Raw genomic sequence first — 20742 nt, 5'->3', positions numbered from 1 at the left:
GCGGCGCGGTGCCTACACGCGGAAATCTTCTCAACTCATTTTGTTTTTTCATTACTCCGTGACCCTGAAAGAAAGAAGCCACTGCTTACAATATCCTGATATCATCTATCAAATACCCTCCCCAGGATACATGCGCTTCGCCTCTGCGCCGATCGCTGCCAGCCTGCCTTGCCAGTACACGTAAAGGTCCGCCCATAGTGATTAAATGCACAACATCATAACTCTCGAAATAGAATCAACAACTTAGGCTCGGACTGCACCCGCTCGTCTCGTCGCCTGGCTTCCGGCGCCAGCCCTCCTTTGGGAACCCGGCTTGTTCAATGTGTACTTGGCGAAGGCGCGTGCCAATGCCTTCTTGCAGCTGACCTTCTGGCTTCCAACGAAACTTTCGACAGTTACGGCAATGGCTCTGTCAATATCTTCCGCTTTACAGTACTCCGACAGTCTCATCTTTGCGAAGGCCTCGCTGATACGGATAATGGCTTCGAGATGACGCACCTGCAATGACATTAGTTGACTTGTTGTTGTTTCGGGTCATCATTTGGAAAGAACTTACCGTGATAGGATACGCGCCAGTTGCCAGGGATTCTCTTCTCATATCGGCGAACAGACGCGCGACCTTGTCTTCGTCCATGTTGTACAGCTTGGGACTCACGCGATCGCGCGCATATAGAATGTACTTGCGGAGAAGTTCCTGAGGGATCTCACTCTCCTTCTTCTGTGATTCTGCTTGCGTTTCCTGGTTCTCTGACTCGTGCTCAACATCCATCGAATCCTCACCGGGCTGTGATGTCGACGGATGACTGCGGCTGTGAGAGCCAACGATGAACCGCGCAAGACGCTCATCCTCTTCAGGCTCAACGGTATCCCGGACGACGCAAAGAATGTCGAAACGAGACAAGATGGGCTCCGTAAGTTCCACGTTGGCGGAGAAGGGAATCGTTGAGTTGTACCGCCCACCAATAGGGTTGGCTGCAGCAATGATACCGCAGCGCGCCTGAAGAGTCGTGACGATACCGGCCTTGGAGATGGAAATCGTCTGTTGCTCCATGGCTTCGTGGATGGACGTCCTGTCCTGGTCGTTCATCTTGTCGAATTCGTCAATCAGGCAGGTGCCCTTGTCGGCAAGCACCAAAGCGCCACCTTCGAGAGTCCACTCGCTCGTCAAAGGATCTCTCCGAACACTGGCTGTCAAACCGACTGCACTAGCTCCCTGTCCCGTTGCGAAAACGGCTCGATGGGCCGTCTTTTCCACATACTTGAGAACTTGGGACTTCGCCGTACCGGGATCACCCAGCAACAGAACGTTAATGTCTCCACGGACCTGGTGAGAGCCTCGTCCTACTTTAGCAACGCCTCCAAATAAGGACAGCGCCACAGCAGTCTTGATATCATTATGGCCATAGATGCTCGGCGCCATGGAGTTGATGATCTTCTCGATAATGCCGGGTTCGCGAGACAATTTGCGAATCTCGTTCTCATCTTCCTCCGTCATGCGGAAGCCTGCCAGCTGGTCGTGGGACTTGACAACATTGTTTGCTTCAAGGATAGTGGCGAAAACAGGGAATCCGTTCCTGTTATTCAACTGAGCGTCGTAGTTGTTTCTGTATACGCCGGTCACTTCGATCTCTTCACCAGGCTTGGCCTTGTCGATGAGATCCCAGAGAAGGATGACATCTCGGTGGCGAGGCAAACGACCAGCGGGGACAGTGCCGGGCGACTCCTGAAGGGTAAGCTTCTGGTAGTTGCGGTAGACCGTCTTCTCGGAGTTCAGGGTAAACGGGCCTCGGGACTGGCAGGCTTGGCAGTACGAGACTTTGACCTCGGTGTTGGCTTCTTGCTGGAATGGGCCGAGTGTGACCCCGCACTTGGTGCAGTCAAATTTGACATACTTGAGCTGAGGGAAGACGCCAGTTCTCTTGGTGACGACTCCACTGACACGCACCAAACAGTTCAGGTGAGACTGACGAAGCTGTCTCAGGGTATAGTGAACGGGAAGGTCGAAAATGCGGACGTGGATCTCGGAGTGAATACGCTCGTAGTCGGGGTAGTGAAGGAGCACAACGTCCATGGCAACCTCATCAAAGAGCTTAAGCATCTCGGAGGGTGCGTTGGCCAAGAAGTAGGCAAGAATTGCTTTGGATGTTGAGAGTTCTTCGTAAGAGACTTCGAGAGACTCGGCGTTGATCTCACCAAGGGTACGAATGCGGTTTCCGTAAACAGAGGAGCCGTGGTCGTCGGTGTACTCCGTCAAGAAAGCTTTGAACTCTCTCTTGATGGTTCGTTGCACAAAAGGTTGGGACACCCATTCCGTCAGACTAGCTGCCTTGATATCCTGTAGGGCCTCGAGGGAAAGCTCTTCGTCCATGATGTCCGCATCCATGTCTTCATCAGGGTCCTCATCGTAGCGATGGCGCCTACGTCGAGGTTGGGCCGAGAGGTCAATATCGCCTTCGTCGTCTTCCCCAGGCAGGAAAGCAGCAGGCACTCGTTGGCGTCGAGCGACTTCTCGGTCTCTGCGGTTGAGCGTGGCCTCGAGCCGTCGTCTGGCAGCTAGGTCCATGTCTCCATATTCGCCTTCGTCGTCGATGTCGATACCTTCATATCCATCATCGTCCCTAGCTGTGTAGTCTACTTCGAACCCCTCTCGGAAAAGATCGACTTCATCTTCGGCCATTTCATCAAGCTCGTCCAAGTCATCCTGAATTTCCGCCTCGTCCTCGATGTCCTCGTCGTCGTCCCCACCATGCGCCATGAAAGGAGCAGGAGGCGATGATGGCATAGGACTCGAAGCTGGGCCGATCGATGATCCATCGTCGCCATTTGTGCGACCACGCTTGCGACTCGATTGTGTGGCCAGTCCTCTGTTGGCAGAGCTGGGGTTGCTTCGGAGGGGAGAACTGTACGGGCGGTTAGCGATTAAGTCTTTTCCTAGTGCACCACAGTGGAGCAACTCGTGCCTGAGCCGACTGGGACGATATTGCGAGCCTTACCTCATGATGGCGATGTGTCAAGAAGGCTTTGTGAATTGGATCGACTATCCTTCTAGACTGCGAAAGCTTGCGACAGAATCGACAGAAACGGTTGTGAAGAAGAGGGGGGAATGCAGAAACGGGGAGAACTGGGAGTGGCATGAAATTACTAGAGGGCCCCATCCACGTCGCCAGGGGGAATCGCGTCAGGGGTCAGCGCGTAAAGTGGCACTTTGCCTAAAACAGACGACGCGTAAATGGGCAATTGTGGACAGCTGAGAGGAAAGTGCAGGGTACGTATCTGACGTACCAGCTTCCCCAAACGCGACTTCTCGATGGTACTGGACCCAGAACACTTACCTCAATGTTCAGGTCTGCTTTCATACTTATCTTACACTGCCTCAATCAATCACTCTATCGCATTCGACGCCCATTTCCTCTACCATTCTTCAACGATCACCTCAAACCCCTCGAATCAATTCAATCATCTGAAATTGGAATTGCGCACCTTTAACAATGTCAATGGACCCCCCTCCGCCACCAGCTTCGGCCGGCGACACCGATGCCCCAGTTGTCGCGCCGAAGACTACACGCAGCGAAAGTTTCTCGTCACAGAAATCCACCGACTCTCAAACTGCTGCTGAGTGAACTATCCCTTGGTATTCGCCAGTGTTGAGCTTGGACTGACCGCTGTCTCTCGCACAGATTCATAAGGGACCAGATGCAATTGGAAGCCGACGCGCGCGAGGCTCTTCCCTATGTTCGTCTTCTCGCATCTCCCTCCTATCTACAAGATCAGCTATCCTGACTTTTCACAGAGCATCGAAAGCTGCACCAATATTCTCGGATCCCTTCGCCAGAGTGTCTTCGCCTGCCTGACCTGCAATCCTCCCCCCGCCGAACCCAAGGACCCATATGATGGTGCAGGAGTCTGCTATGCTTGCTCTATCCAGTGCCACGGCGAACACACTCTTGTCGAGATATTCACCAAGAGAAACTTCACATGCGACTGCGGTACTAAGAGATATCCGCCTACCACTCCCTGCAGTCTGCGCCTCAACTCTACTACTAATACCAAGGGCGGCGTGCATTCGGAGGAGCCGGACGCGAACAACAAGTACAACCAGAATTTTAGAAATAGATTCTGTGCGTGCGAGTGTGATTATGACCCCTTCCAGCAGAAAGGCACCATGTTTCAGTGTTTGGGACTGGGTACGTCCGAGACAGGCGGCTGCGGCGAAGACTGGTACCACCCTGGCTGCTTGGTAGGAATGGGGCCCAACTGGTTTGAGAGCATGAAGAAGGAGAAGCCCGCAACTGTTAAGGAACCCACAGAGGCCACAGCTATGCCCACAATCTCGGAAGATTCGGAAGCGCGCCCTGGGGACGAAGCAACGGCCGCCAAGAAACAGGACGGTGATGAGGATGTGGAGGATGAGGACGAAGACCCACCGATGCCACCCGGCTTTCCAGGCGAGGACGACTTTGAAGCATTCCTATGCTACAAGTGCGTTAATGCCAACCCGTGGATCAAAAAGTATGCGGGCGCCAAGGGATTCCTACCAGCAGTCTTCTCGACTCAGAAGAACGCAGAGGTAATAGGCACGGAGGAGGTGGCCAAGAAACGAAAGGCAGAAGACGACGCCGACGTATCAGAGGCTAAGCGACTGAAAGGTACATCTGGGCCAGCCGAGGGTCAACCCACCAGCAGTGCTCCTGCTGTTAAGCAGGAGACTCAGGAGGCTTCGTCCGTTACATGTCGGTGGGCTTTACTTCCATCTCCACCGGCCGGAGAGTTCTCGCTCTTTATGACAGAAGACTTCCGCAACAACATATGTCGATGTTCGTCATGCTACCCTAATCTAGACCCGCACCCACAGCTTCTGGAAGAGGAAGAAACGTACGAGCCGCCAATGTCTGATGGCGGGAACTCGGAGCACGGAGGCTCCACAAATGGCAGCGGCAGCCTCCTGGAGCGCGGAGAGAGTGCCTTGCGCAATGTAGACCGTGTTCGTGCCATCGAAGGTGTCATGGCGTACAACCATCTGAAAGACCAGTTGAAGCCGTTCTTCCAGCAATTTGCAGAGAGCGGCAAAGCAATTGGCGCAGAGGACATCAAGTCTTATTTTGCCAAGCTCAGAGGCGACGACCAGGCCATCAAGGACGCGGGAGGTTCAGCCAATGGGTCAAAGGACGATAAGGACGATTCGCGTCGGGAGCAAAGTGGCTACTGATCTACTTGAGTATTATGGTTTCTCTTCTACTTAAGGTTCTGCTTGTATGATAGCGTGTATGCCGGTTTCGATTGGATGTCGACCAGCAAGTGGTTTGCCACAAGGATATGGCTCATGAGGATATATGGCCTTCTTCAAACGATGTTGCCTGGTTTGAGCCCACAACTCCGAATAGTAACTACATTTCTCCGGCAGAGAGCGTGCCATGTGAGGCTCATCTCGCGCCTCCTTGAGGAGTAAGTGATATTTGAACCTCATCTGGCGAGTTCAATGCTTCTGTATCCCCGGCCAAGGACAAGAATGGGTGGTAGTGATGTACCTTGGACATAAGACGTGCCCAATGCGGTACCAGCCCTCCAGGTTGCGAGGCTACGAGTAAGACGCCAGCAACCACTCATGTTCTGTGGCGCAACGATCGTATGCGGACAAGCTTCAGGCCTAACTAAATGTCAAAATCACACAGCTGCACGTAAGAAAGCATGTTCCCGTCACGGGACAACGAGCATGAGGGCTTGTTCGAGACAAGCCCCCGTACTACACATCGTGACTAGTCAGAGCAAATGTGTAACAGCCATGATGGCATGTAAGGCTGGTCTGAGTTTCACATCGGGGAACACAATGTTGACGTGATTCTTCTTCCAAATAGCATCGTCGATATTTCTTCTGAAAAATCAGGGGAACTTAAGATGGATTGATCCCGTTGATGAAGCCGAAACTTATGGATCAATTTCAAAACTTCTGTGCTTGCTCCCCGAGAAGTGACAACTCACGAAATACTACTGCGCATATTTGACTTTCTGGACCACAAACCATTCCTGACTCACTTCTCGGCTTCACCTGGTGGAGTTCCGTAAATCATTGCCATGCTACATGCGTGGCGCCAGAATCATTGCCGGCCAGGCTGGCGTGAGGACCTTGGTCGGCACATCTCGATATGGAGCTGACCTAGCGACTCGGGGCTCTTAGGACTGCGAAGAGAATTGTCTTTTGGCGCTCTTCTGGTCTTATGCTCGAGGCATTTCGTTGTTGACGAACGAGTGCTTCCCCCGTAATGGTTGAATGTGTGATATTTAGTAGAGAATAAGAAGATAGCTGGCAGAGATGAGCACAATGTCTGCAGACCGCGAGACAGCCCCGGCCAGGAGCAACTGCCACTCGCGTGGCCGTAGAGGCCCGGAACGCCCTTTCCAAACCTTGTGAAGGCTCGACCGTCCGGGATCTCTGCCCTCTCTTATCTTTACATGAGCCGTTCAAAGTCATGTGCCGTGGTATTGTCGTCCCGCCCCTGCTCAATTCCATCGGGATGCCCGCCCTTCGAAGCTGCTACGTTTCCTTTATATAGACCGAGTTCCGTTCTCTGCTTCCATCACGGCTTCCATCATGCCGTCACCTCTTTCCCCCACATTCGCTCCCTAATCTTGCCATCTTCATCCTCATTCTTTATATCTATCTCCCTTGCAAATTTTCCATGATGGCTCCTAACAAAGAGGCAACGATGTTGGAGCTGAGGGCCACGAGGTCACCAAGCGACCAAGGCATGTCCGATCCCATCGACGCCGCCGAAGGCGCTAAGCTCGAGCGAAACATCTCCATACGGCATATGGTATTCATGGCTTTGGGTGGCTCCATTGGTGCCGGCCTCTTCGTCGGTTCTGGTGCTGCTCTCGGCTCTGGCGGACCCCTATCTCTCGTCCTCAACTTCGCTCTCGTCGGCTTCGGCGTAACATGTACCATGGGCTGCCTGGGTGAACTGGCCGGTAAGTGTTCTTCCGCATCTCTGTCCCAAACTCTCCCCTCGTATCGATATGTCAGACCGCAATAGCAGTGCACAACTAATATATTATTGCAGCCGCGTATCCTGTAGCAGGCGCCTTTTACGAGTATTCGAGACGCATGATATCAGAACCCTGGGGATTCGCAATGGGCTGGAACTTCGTGTTTAACTGGCTCATTGTCTTTCCTTTCGAGCTCACGGTGATCGCAGCTCAAATCAAGTACTGGGCCCCAGACTTACAGCCGGCCTTTGTGATAACGCCAATACTGATCGTTCTGACCGCGACCTCGTTCCTCGGCTCCAAGTGGTTCGGCGAAATTGAACATGCCCTCGGCATCGGCAAGGCCCTCGCTATCACCGTCTTCATCTTTGTTGCGATCTTCATTATCACTGGCGCCGTTCCATCAGATCCACGGTACTTATCTTCTGCTTGAATCGCACTTTGTCATAAAGCAATCTAACCGTTCGTTAGACACGGAACAGGAGCTAAGTTCTGGCATGACCCCGGTGCGGTGAAGAATGGCATATCGGGCTTTTTCCTCGTATTCCGAACCGCCGGCATGTCCTACGGTGGCACGGAGCTCCTGGGCCTGACGGCGGCTGAGTGCAAGAATCCCCAGAAAGCCCTACCTTTGGCGACCAAGATCGTATTTGGCCGCATCTTCTTCTTCTATATCATATCGCTCCTCTTGCTCGGTTTCGTCGTCCCGTCCGATGACCCTGGCTTGGCCTCAACCGGCCACGGTGCCAAGTATAGCCCTTTCACACTCGCAGCACAACTCGCCAACATCCAGCATCTCCCGAGCTTCTTCAACGCCCTTATCGTTTTGGCAATCATTTCAATGGCCAACACCAGCATCTTCGCTGCCAGCCGAGCCTTCCAAGCTATCTGCGAAAGGGGCATGGGCCCTCGGTGGGGAGCCACCGTGAAATGGGGCGTGCCTGTATATGCCTTCGCCATCACGTCCGTTTTTGGCCTCCTTGCCTTTATCAACCTGGCGCCCGGCGGCGGCGCCATCTTTGACTGGCTATTGAGCCTTTCGGGAGCTAGCAACTACTACACGTGGGCGTCCATCTGCGTCAGTCATATTCGTTTCCGCAAGGCATGGGCTGCGCAGGGAAATGATACCAGTCAGCTTCTCTGGAGGAGCCCCTTTGGCGTCTGGGGAGGCTGGGTTGGACTCGCCATTTGCTTTATAGGGCTCGCTGCAAATGTCCTGACGGCAATTTGGCCCATCGGTGGTCATGATGCGCAGGCCGTCATCCGCGACAACATTGGAACGATTATCCCGATTGTGTTGTATATCGGCTATCGGGTTTGGCAGTCGATAATCATGAAGGTGAAGCAGCCTATGCTCGTCCCATTGGATGACATGGATGTGCAGACGGGTATCCGTCTGCTTGAGGATGTTCCCATCTCGGACGACGGGGGAGTCACTTTAGTCCGTGGTGAAAAGTGATTTATGCCGTTGATGTACAGCGATACCGCTGAGTCGACTAACTGTGGCGGTCAGGGCTTTGTGCGGCGAGAACCAGTCGGAGTTGGGTGTCTTTTGCTTTCCTTAGTAATTGAATAGCAACAGTAACAGTAGTAACAGTACACAACGAACAGTCTCAGTAGGAGTTCCGTTTCATTTCAACAAACCATTCATTAATGTATTCGTGAAAAGAGACCAAGGCTAAGGTGCTTGGCCAGTATCACAAGAGGTATAATGCGATCGCCCATTTGCTTTGCAAGCGATTCTGCTTTCCAGCAACCCCCAACGCCAGCAAGCTTTTTTACCCAGAATGCTCCTTACGCCACCACAATCCCTATGGCATGCTTCATAAAACAGGTACTAAATGCATTGCGTACTGCCTCACTGGCCAGAGGAGCCAGTGCTCGAATTCGCACTCGAGGGTCTTGGTGGCGGAACGGGCATACCCATGGGGATTCCTAGATCTCTCTGCATCGGGACGCCACCCATCATGCTGGATTCCGGCGACTGCGGACGCGAGTACTCGTCTCCCATTTGCTGGCTCCCAGAAAGCTGTTCTTGAGCGGCTCTCTTCTCCAGCTCCTTCAACCGCTCCTTCTCCGCCGGGTCAATGAGGTCGTCGTCGTCGCTCCAGCAAGGGTCCTCGTCGCTGACCTCGGGCATGGCCATGCGCTTCCAGAACCGAAGTTCCTGGCGCGCGGCCACGTCCTCCACGCGCCGATCCCACCGCGTCTCGTCCTCGTCGTACTTGCGGCGGAAGTTGCGGAGCACCTCGTTCGCCTTACCCGCGCGTTCCTGCATCTCCCAGATCTGTTCTCGGAGTCTGCTATTCTCGGCGCGGGCTTCGGCGAGCTGGGATCGGTACGAGCGGTGCCATGCGGCGACATCGGTGACGTGCTTTGCCTTGTACTCGTGGAATTGCTTCAGCATTGCGGCGAAGACTGTCGCGTACTGGCTGAGGAGTGTCGCGTTGGCGTCGCGGCTGTATTTGGCCTTTTCAAGGGACTCGGAGAGGATGGAGATGAGGGTGTCGAGATTCTGTTCTTGAGCTGAAGAGAAGGTGCCATGTGTCAGTGACTACGGTAAAAAGCAATTGGGACATGTGCGCGTGGGCGGGTGTTCGAGCAGCAAGGGCGTACCAAGAATGTCGTCTGCAGCGTTGTGGATGAGGTCGTCATTGCCCATTCCCTGCGTCCTCGCGCGACTGCGCACCCTTCCAAGACCAGAGACAATATCCTCGGTGACGCGACGGTTTTCCGTAAGCTGCCTACTCAGCTCCTCGACCATGCCATAGATGTAGTTGAGCTCGGCCTGCTGACCGGCAGGGGTGGGCACGCCGCCCATGCCGTTGGGCACATTGCCGCCGTTCATTCCGTTCATGAGGACGAACTGCTGGTACTGCGCGTGGGCAAGGGCTTGCTGGGCGGCCGAGAGGGATTGCGCGTTGGCGGACGGCGCAGGCGAAGGAAGTTGCGGCGGCGGGAGGGAATGTTGTAGCTGTAGCTGTTGTTGTTGCTGCTGCTGGAGCTGCTGCTGCCGCTGCTGTTGAGTCTGATGCTGTTGTTGCTGTTGCTGCAGCTGGAGCTGGCGGGAAGAGAATTGGACCTGTTGCTGCTGGGACTGCTGTTGCGACTGGTTGTTGGAGCTGAGGATGGGGTTGAAGGCGAAGTCGTTGGAGGTTGAGGCAGGAAAGTTCATGGCCCTTGGTGTTTCTGCCCGCTTTCGAGTGGGAGGGGTGTGGGTTGGGTTGCACAACTGGCGGGCAGCTGTCGTGAGTGAGATGGTTGCTCTGCTCTCGTGCTCGCTTCGCTTCTCTGTTTTACCCGGAGGTGAACCGGGGGAACGGGGTGACAGCGCCGGCACCGCTGCTGCCACAAAAGAAGAAAAAGGCAACCTTGATTGACAAGACGCTTCTGAGGGGTGGAGCTTATCTGGCGCGCGTGTGTCTAGGTGCGGGTGCGACGGGTCTCCTTCGTGGGATGTATCTGCTCTCCGTACCGTTTTGGGTTTGGAGTGGTAGGAGAGGGTGGAAGGGGCAGAAGGGGGTGTGAATGCTGCGAGACGCCCATGGTGGATGAGATATTGACTTAAGCGGATCAAGTTTGCAAGTGAACTGAGGATTGAGCTGCTAACGTAAGCGATACTATCTTGGGTGGGTTATGCACAAAACGGCTATCAGCCAACTAACGGCCAACGACGGGCCCTCGGTCTTTCCTCCTATCCAGTTCTTCCTTCCTTCTCTGGATAGAACCTTAAGGAGCACGATGCCCAAGTGGAAATTAAAACAAGAGCAATCCGAATGAGACCAATTGAGACCACTTCTCCTCTCAGACCATTCGGTACCCAGACTAATCCTCGTCAATGTCCATGTGGCTGTTGAGGATAGAGGCCTTGGGCGTGAGCTCGTCACCCTCGCCATCCTCACTGACCGCATCGTCAGCCTTCTCGCCGTTTGCAAGAGCGTAATTGGCCATGATCTCTTTCATGTTCGCAGTGTCTTGTCCAGCGAGTGTAAGAGTCTTCTCAAAGTGATCGCGGCTTCGCTTACGATGGGCCTTGGTCGGGGTGGTTGGGACACCAGCGTTAATGGGCTCGTAGTACGCAGGCTCGAGGCCAAGGGGTCGAGGGCCAGCGGGCTGGATCGAGGGACGCTCAAGCGAGGCCGACTTCGAGGCCGACGCGATACGGACGCGGTTCTTCTGACGACGAGTGGACGGCGAGTTATCCTCAACGTCGGTGTCGGCGAACATGACTGTGGGAGCTGTCTTGACGCTGCGAGGGCGACTAGGAGGCGGGCGGCCGTGGCCCTCCTCGTCGTAGCGGAAGCCAGGAGGGGGGGTAGAGGGGCCGCACTCGACGTCGTGCTTGCCGATGGCCGTAGCAGAGTCGGCCTCGGGGCTAGCATCACTCTTCATCTTCTTGCCGAGACCAAGGTAGTGCTTGGGGCTGGGATTGAAATCAAGGACCTTGGCAATACCGGGGCCGGACTTCTTCGCACCAGTGCCCTTTCCATCATGAGCTCCGTCAGAGATACGGGGAGCCTTGGCCGTACGCGGAGTCTTCACAGCATGATGGGCTGGCTTGGTCGGGGTCGCAGCCGGGTCATGAGAGCTGTCCGAGGGCTCCATTTCGTAAGCGCCATCCAAACCTTGGACTGACTTCATGATGGGCTTGTCATCAGTGCCCTGGGCAACCTTCTTGCTGGCACGATAACGGTCGTGCTCGCGAGCCAAGCGGGCAGGCAGAGGCTCCTGGTACTCGCGAATGGGTTGGACTTCAGCGTCGTCCTCAGAATAGTCAGACAGGTCCACTTCGGTATCCTCAGGCGACTCGGTGAGTTCGCCTTCGTCATCGGCGCTCTCTGGGTGGCCAAAGAGGTCCTCTTCAGTGTCTTTGGGCAACTCATCAAGCTCGTCCGACGGAGATCCAAAGCCAAAGAGGTCCTCCTCTTCTTCATCACTGGGCAACTCGCCGAGCTCAGAGTCAGAATCAGGGTCACCGAAGGGATCCTGGGGCATAGGATCAGTCGCAGGTGAATGAGTGCGGCGGACATCGCCAAGGCCCTCGTTCTCATCAGTGCCACGAGATGCCATTTTGCTCTGTATTCTTTGGGGAACCCGTAGTCAAATTTGACTTTGAGGATGGGCTCTAGCTAAATAACTGTTAGCTGAAGGTAAATGGGTAAGTCGAACTGAAACTTACCGGCTAGAGTGTCGGCTTGATCGATCTTCAGAGTCGGGAAGCTCGGTAAGTCGATGGTGGACACAGACGAGGGAGGGCTAGAAGAATATCCTTCGATGAAAGCGAAGCAACTTGATGGGACTTCGGTCGAGAGAAAAAAAGAAAAGCTCAATCCTCAAGCAAAGCGTTGCTGAGAATCGCGTTCGACACCACGATAGAGAGGCAAGGAAGGGGGAAAAGAAAGATAACTGCTGGCAGGTAATGATACCTAGCTAGACGCGAAAGAAGCCGTTCGCTCGAGGTAAATCAAGGTCTGATGAGCTCGCGTACTGGCACAAATAGTCGAAAAGACTAGAGCAATCGCCAGTAGAAGTTCTGCTGCTCGGGAATGTATCGTCAGAATGGCAAAGACTTGTTGATGGAGATAGATGTATCTCAAACTTACTCGAAGGATGGATTTCCCTTGACGACAGAGGTTGATGATGTTTTGACCCAGCTTCATTGAGGTGAGGAAGAAGGGAAAGAGAGGTTCGGGTATGCTTGAGCAAGATTTGTTGTTGTTTACCTTTGTGGAAGCTGGTGCCCTCGTCGTGGGGCCTAGTCAGATATGCCCCGGGGGAACTTCATTCTGTTTATCTTTATGGAGACGGGTGCTCCTTTCGTAGGGTCCATTTGAAGGGGATTGAACTCGCTGCGGGAGCATCTGTTGTTGTTCATTATGATAGAGGCGGGGTGCCCTCATCTTTGGGCCTAGTTGTGTATTCTCCGGGAAGAGTTATTACAGTCTGTCATTATGGAGGCGGGTGCTCTCGCCATGTAGCTCAGCGTGAGATACTTAGGCATGCCCCAGGGGATTTAGCGTCGTTCATGATTGTGGAAGCTGGTCGTCTCTTTATGGAGCTTAATTGCAATGGGAATTCAGGAGGCATATATCGATTCAAGTTCCTTTGCTGCCTTGGAGGACCATATCACCAGAGTACTTGAACACCAAGATAGCATCGGGGCGTCAAGACTGGCTCTCGAACAGTTGCCTGTCGTGATTCGGGACCACACGGCATGAGTATAGTGGTCTGTAGACCACCTCAGCCACCATGTATGAGATGGTCTTGAGAATCTGTAATACTAATGAGATGTCATGTCCGACGAAGTCGAAGAATTCTATCCAAGCATGTGGCCGAAGGAAACCCGAGTCCCTCGCAGGTTATTACATCACTAGGATATTTCATGCCTTCTTAAAGGCACATAGAAGCACTGCCAGTCTTGGGGGGAGGTAGCTTTGTAAGAAAGTGATGGTGGCTTTATTGGGAAGAGATAAGAGAAGCCTTGGTACTGCGTATCGCATCTCAAGCTGGTTTTCACATCAAACAGAAGATTCTTTGAGAGGTTCAATGAATGATTATTAGCGAGATGCCAAGTAAGCGTACAGATCAATGGTGCAATATGAAACCATCGTCTACCAAGACTGACAAAAAGCTAGAGTTTACAGTTTCCGGTTCACTGTTATGGACAGGCAGAAGAGGGTACTTTACGGGACTCTTGAGACTACAGGGCGGCCCAAACACCTTTTAAGGGCGTGGCACTACTTACTTTTGTAATATGAAAAAGGTATTAATGAAGAACCAGGTTCCCCAGCAAGCGTTAATTTCTACGACTCGCGACTTCTTTTGACCAGTGTCATCAGGCAGCTGGCGATCCTCAGTTTCTCATACTACATTATAGAAATTCTCATTTCAAGGCAACCAGGGATGTTTCTGGCAGAAGTAGTCAGAGAAAGATGAGGGAGCCAACTGCCTCTGATAGAGCATGACGAAGTTACCCAATGTTGAGACTAGAGAAAAGTAGTTGAAATTCGCGATGAACATGGATTCTATTCTACCTTGGGTTGCTTCTTCGTCCTAACCCATGGGAGTTACATCCGCTTGGCACATCAGATCCTCCCGACAATATGGCCGAGGCCATGCTCATCTCGGCCGATTGCAATTTTGAGTGCTGTCAACTCCAAGCCTTGGACCTGAAGAGAAGCAAGGTCGAAGCAAGCAGTTGAGGTAACGCCAGACACTACAGGCGGAGAAGAACGGGGAAGAAGTCAAGAAAGAGAGACATCAGATGGTGAGCTTGCGGAGACTCCGCCGCCGGACCAGGTTTACCGGGGGCTACCGATCATTTAGCGGGTGCGGGGTGATGCGGGGCCTCCAGCTTCCCCGCCATCCGGTCAAGCCACCCATTCGGGCCGTTGGGCACCCCATCCCGCCGGGCTTGTCCTATCCCATGCTAAAAAGCCGGAGGCCACTGCAAGGTAAGGTATCCGTACGGAGTACTGTATGTAGAAACAAACGAAACATGAACAGAAAAGATTGGACCAGTTCTCTCGCTTTCATAGTGTCGTTTCAACGCTCCTCCCTCCCTACCTCAGACACCACCAATGACAGCTCATCCATGCAGACAGCTACCCTTGCACCGGGCAAGCAGGAAGCTTTAGTACACTAGCGCCGCTCTAGCATGATGCGTTTTCTCCATCTCGCTCTTGTCCCCCCGCTGCAGTTGGCGCAGATGCACATCATCATCCCCCCCCAAAGTCCCGTAGCTCCCAACTGTAAAGCCGGTAGACTGCGGGGAAGTCGATTCCAAGAACGAGGAATGAACAGCGTGACCTTCCCATACCGCATATTTCCTGCATTGTTCTTTTTTGTTCTGCTGTTCATCTAGGTAGACACGGCCTTACCTCGCTCCATTACTCGCTCGCGCCATTCAATTAAATAGACTTCTAGCCGCAAATGAGCGGCCCCGAACCTTGGCGAGCTACGCGCCAGGAGAATACGACATGGACCAGGCACCCCCAGGGACCTCCGGACACTGCAGATGAAAGACTGGATGACGTTCATGCTCTGGCCCTGCACCTATCACGGGCCGTCCGCAAAAGTCGCCTAAAAACATTTTGCGTGAAAGCCCAATTAGGTAACGGGGACCCAGGAGCTTTCGGGATGAACGGTTGGAGAGCAGGAGACGTCCGTTGCCGCCTTCTAGCGGGGTCGCGTATTCCAACTTACACTCTCAGCCAATGTAACGATGCATAACCAGGTCCTTTGATCTGCAAAGCGACACCAGGTATAAAGTCCGCCACTGGGCCATGTCGTGGACTGTTGTCCAAGCTTCTCTTGCCCTGTTTGCCCATACTCTGCCAAGCTTGTCAACATGGCGAGAAAGCTTTCTGTCCTCGGACTACTCAGCGCAGTAGCTTCAGCTGCTGTGATCCGCAGAGACTATCCTAGCGACGACGCGCTTTCGAAATGCCCGGGCTACAAGGCTTCCAACGTCCAGCTGTCCTCGACTGGATTGACAGCAGACTTGTCGCTGGCCGGTGAAGCATGCAATGCGTACGGAACCGATCTGACAGACTTGACTCTGACTGTCGAATATCAAACTGGCGAGTTCCTCGATTTCTTCATAGCCATCCCGTGTCATTCCTGTGCCTTGTGAACCAATACTCAGACATACTGCAGATACCCGTCTCCACGTCAAGATCCAGGATGCCGCGAACCAGGTGTACCAGATCCCCAACTCTGTGTTTCCCCGCCCCGAGGCCACCAGCTTGACCATCGCAGAATCCAAGCTGCAATTCAACTACACCGAGAACCCCTTTTCCTTCAGCGTGAGCCGTTCCGACACAGGCGAGGTTCTCTTCGACACTTCCGGAGCCAACATCGTCTTTGAAAGCCAGTACCTCCGCCTCCGGACCAAGCTGCCCGAGAACCCCAACCTGTACGGTCTGGGCGAGCATTCGGATCCCTTCCGTCTGAACACGACTGACTACATCCGCACGTTGTGGTCCCAGGATTCGTACGGCATTCCCTCTGGTGCCAATTTGTATGGTAACCACCCCGTCTACTACGAGCACCGCAAGAATGGCACCCACGGAGTCTTCTTCTTGAACTCCAACGGCATGGACGTCTTCATCAACAAGACGGAGGAGTCTGGGCAATATCTTCAGTACAACACCCTCGGCGGAGTCCTCGACTTCTACTTTGTTTCCGGTCCTTCTCCCATCGAGGTGGCCCAGCAATACGCTCAGATTACCGGCCTGCCAGCCATGATGCCATACTGGGGTCTAGGTTTCCACCAATGCCGTTACGGATACCGCGATGTCTTTGACGTTGCTGAGGTTGTCTACAACTACAGCATCGCCGAGATCCCCCTCGAGACTATGTGGACCGACATTGATTACATGGACAGGCGAAGGTAAGCGATAATTAACATGCTATGTACTCCTTCAACTAGACTAACAACCCGCAGAGTATTCTCTCTCGACCCTGAGCGTTACCCCCTGGCCAAGGTCCGCCAGCTTGTCGACAAGCTTCACGAAAATGATCAGCACTATATCGTCATGGTAGACCCTGCAGTGGCCTACGTCGAATCACCCACCCTGCAACGCGGCATTGACGACAACATCTGGCTTCTCCGTAGCAACGGTTCCGTCTGGATCGGCGTCGTCTGGCCTGGTGTTACTGTGTTCCCTGATTTCTTCGCAGAGAACATCACTTCCTTCTGGAACAATGAGTTTGCTCAATTCTTCTCGGCCGATAAGGGAGTCGACATTGATGCCCTTTGGATCGACATGAACGAGCCGTCAAACTTCCCCTGCTACTTCCCCTGCGACGATCCTTACGGTTCCGCTGTTGGGTTCCCTCCCGAGCCCCCAGCCGTCCGCGAGAACCCCAGACCTCTCCCCGGCTGGCCTTGCGATTTCCAACCTCCTGGAACCGACTGCGGTAACAACCAGACCAAGCGATCTGATGTCCTCGTTCGAAAGCAGATGTCGCCTAGAATGGTGCCCGCCGGACAGACGTTTGACAATTTGGTGCTCGCCGAGAGACAATCATCCGGTGATCAGAAGGGTCTGCCCGACCGCGATCTTCTCTTCCCCAAGTACGCCATCCACAACAAGGCCGCTTGGGACACTGAGTCGAACGCAGCCCGTGGTGGTATTTCTAACAAGACCGTGAACACGGACGTGATCCACCAAAACGGCCTGGCCATGTACGATACCCATAATCTTTACGGCTCCATGATGTCCTCAGCCTCCCGAGTTGCCATGGAAGCCCGCCGTCCGGGTCTTCGCCCCCTCATCATCACCCGCTCCACATTCGCCGGCGTCGGAAAGCATGTAGGCCACTGGCTCGGCGACAACCTTTCCAACTGGCAACAGTACCGCGTCTCCATCTCCCAGCTGATGCAGTTTGCTGCTGTGTATCAGGTGCCTATGGTCGGCTCCGATGCTTGCGGTTTCGGCGACAACACCAACGAACAGCTCTGCGCGCGCTGGGCCGCCCTCGCCGCCTTCTCCTCATTCTACCGTAACCATAACTCCATCGACAGTATTTCGCAGGAGTTTTATCGCTGGGACACGGTGGCTGACAGCGCTCGCAAGGCCATCGCCATCCGCTACCGCCTGCTTGACTACATCTACACTGCCCTGTACCAGCAGACCAAGGACGGCACTCCGCTCATCAACCCGCTCTTCTACCTCTACCCCGAGGACGAGAAGACGTTCGGTCTAGACCTTCAGTACTTCTACGGTGACGCCATTCTCGTCGCGCCCGTGACGGAAGAGAACTCAACTTCAGTTGATGTCTACCTCCCTGACGACGTCTTCTATGACTGGTACACCCACGAGGCTATCCAGGGCACCGGTGCCACAATTTCCCTGACAGACAAGGACTACACCACGATCCCGCTCTTCATCCGCGGCGGCACCGTGCTGCCTCTGCGCGCGAACAGCACCATGACGACGAAGCAGCTGCGTGAGGAGAACTTTGAGCTCTTGATTGCGGCTGGCAGGGATGGCACTGCAAAGGGCCAGCTATATCTCGACGATGGTGTCAGTGAGGAACAGGCAGGTATCACGCTCGTCACCTTTGATTACAAGGATGGCAAGGTTTCCGTGGATGGCGAATTCAAGTACTCGACGCCGCTTAAGGTCTCCAAGGTTACGCTTCTCAGTGGAGGTACTCCTGCGAAGAGACAGGAGACCATCAAGACGGTTGCTGTCGAGTACGCCTTGACTGGACCTTTCGTGATCGAGCTCAACTGAGATGGATGATGAGTCACCTGGATGTAGCGGGGTGTTTTTACTTTTCTTCATATATATATTTATTGTGTGAATATGACTAACTTCACTTGCCTACACCATTCTCATGATGTCTTCCACAACTTCTTCAACTTTCGTGACACTCTACCCCTAATTGACCGGCACGAAAATGCGGTCAATGTCAGCAACCCATGACGAATCCGAGCTGGCAATCTTGATGGTGTTTGCAGACCCAGCAGTAAGGCTACAGAACACGGAGCTGCTCCCGGGCGTGTTCCCATCAGAAGTCGGCAGGAAGCCAACAGTCTGCGAGACGCCGTTGCACGTCACCGTGCCCCACCGCTGGCTCGTGTCGCCATTCAAATGCTTCACGCGCACCGTCGTCTTGCCGGAAGCCTGCACGCTCACCCCGGAGAACGTCACGCTCCCGCCGGCCGACCCTCCGACGTAGCCCGCCGCCGCGGACCCGCTGCACCCCGTGCACGCGACGCTCTTGGCGCCGCCCGCGAGCGTCGCGGACTCGCCCTCGTACGACGTCTCGCTGGGCCCCGCGGCCCGGTGCCGGCGGCGACGTTGGGCGTCCAGTTGACGCGGTCGGCGAGGGTGATTGTGGTGCCCGAGATGGCGAGGGGTAGCCAGACGTAGGTGCTCCGCATGAGGTTCGTGCTGACCCAGCGGTCGCCCATGTAGATTGCCGTGTCGCCCAGCGGGAGGATGTAGGTCGTCTGGCTGGTGTACGTCTTTGAGCCGACGGTGGCGAAGGTTGCCCAGGAAGACCAGGGGCCTGCGAGGGAGGTTGCGTAGGAGTAGACCTTGAAGGAGAGTATGTCAGTCTTTGTTTGGAAGTGGGGAGCGAAGGGAGAACGTTACGTTGTCGTTCGGGTCCCAGCCGGTAAGCTTGCTTCCAAACATGAAGTAGTATCCGTTCTTCTTCCAGATGGCGGGGGCCTCGATGTGATCGGGCCAGAGGTAGACGTTGCGCGTGACGTTGAGATAATCCGAGCTCAGGGCATTGATTCGGAGACCATTGGGTCGCTGTTGGGTTTGACTCTGTCAGTCTCCAGCTTATCTTTCACATTCATCCCCCGTCGTCAAGACAGCAAGTTAAAGGGGATCCAATAGGTAATCTCAGAACTCACATCCTCAGTCAACAAATACGCAGACCCATCATCATCCTGAAACAACCCAATATCACGACTTTGGAACCCCAAAGGCTGCCAACTACTAAGATACGTGTACTTGCCGCACACCGTATCGCTCGTCGCGACTCCGATTTTGGCCTCGCCGTAGTTGCTGCTGTCAATGTGCATGTACATGACGTACTTCTTCGTCGCGCTGTTGTAAATCACCTTGGGACGCTCGACGACCCGGGAGGGCCCCAGGTCGCCCGCCGCCGTGGTGCGCGAGAGTAAGGCACCGACATAGGTCCACTCGACGAGGTTGGTCGAGGAGTAGCAGTTGATGTTCTGGAAAGCCGACCCTTCGGTCTTGTCTTCACCTATGAGGTAGTACGTCGAGCCTACTTTTGTCACGCCGGCGCCGTGGGCTTGGATGTGGCGGCCTGTGTTGGTCTGGATTGTATCATGACAGAAATTAACTGGGTGATCGCCTCTCTATGGAACTGGATTTGAAGGAAGAAGGATGCTGGAGGGGGAGAGGGGGAGTGTCTGTTTCTTACCGCTGACCATGTCCCGCCGGAAACGACTTGAAGCGTGGCTTGCGCGAGGCCCGCGCCCGCGAGCAGGGAGGCGAGGCCGTTGAACAGACGCATCGTGAAGACACTCAATGCTCTTGTCAAGCCAAAGTGCGTGTAAGTGTGGGTGAACCAATTCAATGGCTTGAAGATTCGCCAACAGACACAAGGAGCCAAGAAACAGACACGCCCTGAGATCATGGTCCTCCCCCGGTCTTCATATACTTTGCCCTCTTCCTCCATATCGTCCGTTCGTCCCGGAACACATCAATCGCCAGCCCCATCCGTGAACCATCGCAACGCCGTTGTCCATTCCCAAATTATCCATAGTATCGAATACAACCCACCCAATCTCGTTCCCACCCCCGCCGGCTCCGGGATCCCCATGTCAATCAAATACCGTGTATTCGAGCGCATCTCAGAGGAGCCCTGTCAGTTAAGCTTTCCTAAGCTTTCACAAGCTTTCCTCCAGCCTACTCCGGCCTAGTTTCTCCTCGTGTCCCGGTCCCCGTTTTCTCCACGCCGCCGGGGGGCAGGCGCCGTCACGATCAAGTGAACGATGCTAGAAGCGGCTAACTCGGCCGGACAATTAAGAAATCCTTCCAATCGCCCCTCAGCGCTTCCAAAATTCCAAGCCCCAGTTCAGACCGAGAGAGGGAAGAGAAGAGGGGGAGGGGAGGGGGGCGAAAGAAGTGGTTCATGTCACTAATCAATATCATTGTCATGTGCACAACCATCAGCGTCTCCATCGGGAAGCCATACCTTTTCAACAAGCCTCCGTGCCCGACGCCGACGGTGCCTGGTGTATAATTACGTAGGGGCACC

The 20742-nt window shown here is 54.3% G+C and overlaps 6 protein-coding genes across 6 annotated transcripts; 3 read left to right on the top strand and 3 right to left on the bottom strand.

Annotated features, from left to right (window-relative positions):
• Positions 1-243: 243 nt before the first annotated feature.
• Positions 244-2998, bottom strand: CLUP02_10177 (MCM2/3/5 family protein; the record flags this gene model as incomplete). Its single annotated transcript, XM_049289153.1, has 3 exons — positions 244-498; positions 557-2900; positions 2994-2998. 3 exons carry the CDS (start codon positions 2996-2998, stop codon positions 244-246), a joined length of 2604 nt encoding a protein of 867 aa, XP_049146298.1.
• A 490-nt stretch (positions 2999-3488) lies between these two features.
• Positions 3489-6622, top strand: CLUP02_10176 (uncharacterized protein; the record flags this gene model as incomplete). Its single annotated transcript, XM_049289152.1, has 11 exons — positions 3489-3616; positions 3694-5195; positions 5297-5406; positions 5473-5516; positions 5559-5623; positions 5685-5789; positions 5853-5964; positions 6091-6112; positions 6173-6260; positions 6327-6402; positions 6463-6622. 11 exons carry the CDS (start codon positions 3489-3491, stop codon positions 6620-6622), a joined length of 2412 nt encoding a protein of 803 aa, XP_049146297.1.
• Positions 6623-6701: 79 nt separating this feature from the next.
• CLUP02_10175 (amino acid permease) lies at positions 6702-8440 on the top strand (the record flags this gene model as incomplete). Its single annotated transcript, XM_049289151.1, has 3 exons — positions 6702-6963; positions 7056-7395; positions 7453-8440. The coding sequence occupies 3 exons, from the start codon at positions 6702-6704 to the stop codon at positions 8438-8440; spliced, it is 1590 nt and encodes a 529-aa protein (XP_049146296.1).
• A 399-nt stretch (positions 8441-8839) lies between these two features.
• CLUP02_10174 (uncharacterized protein) lies at positions 8840-12881 on the bottom strand (the record flags this gene model as incomplete). Its single annotated transcript, XM_049289150.1, has 7 exons — positions 8840-9507; positions 9559-10601; positions 10808-11967; positions 12042-12106; positions 12161-12270; positions 12418-12704; positions 12762-12881. 7 exons carry the CDS (start codon positions 12879-12881, stop codon positions 8840-8842), a joined length of 3453 nt encoding a protein of 1150 aa, XP_049146295.1.
• Positions 12882-15331: 2450 nt separating this feature from the next.
• CLUP02_10173 (glycosyl hydrolase family 31) lies at positions 15332-18227 on the top strand (the record flags this gene model as incomplete). The annotated part of the gene is made up of 3 exons (XM_049289149.1): positions 15332-15513; positions 15629-16375; positions 16430-18227. The coding sequence occupies 3 exons, from the start codon at positions 15332-15334 to the stop codon at positions 18225-18227; spliced, it is 2727 nt and encodes a 908-aa protein (XP_049146294.1).
• Positions 18228-18374: 147 nt separating this feature from the next.
• CLUP02_10172 (galactan 1,3-beta-galactosidase) lies at positions 18375-19995 on the bottom strand (the record flags this gene model as incomplete). Its single annotated transcript, XM_049289148.1, has 4 exons — positions 18375-19008; positions 19090-19259; positions 19364-19795; positions 19903-19995. 4 exons carry the CDS (start codon positions 19993-19995, stop codon positions 18375-18377), a joined length of 1329 nt encoding a protein of 442 aa, XP_049146293.1.
• Between the last annotated feature and the right edge of the window lie 747 nt (positions 19996-20742).

The sequence above is a fragment of the Colletotrichum lupini genome, chromosome 5, assembly GCF_023278565.1.
Source record: "Colletotrichum lupini chromosome 5, complete sequence".
Classification (NCBI taxonomy): domain Eukaryota; kingdom Fungi; phylum Ascomycota; class Sordariomycetes; order Glomerellales; family Glomerellaceae; genus Colletotrichum; species Colletotrichum lupini.
The sequence above is the reverse complement of the archived record's forward strand: the minus strand, read 5'-3'. Positions and strand labels throughout refer to the sequence as shown.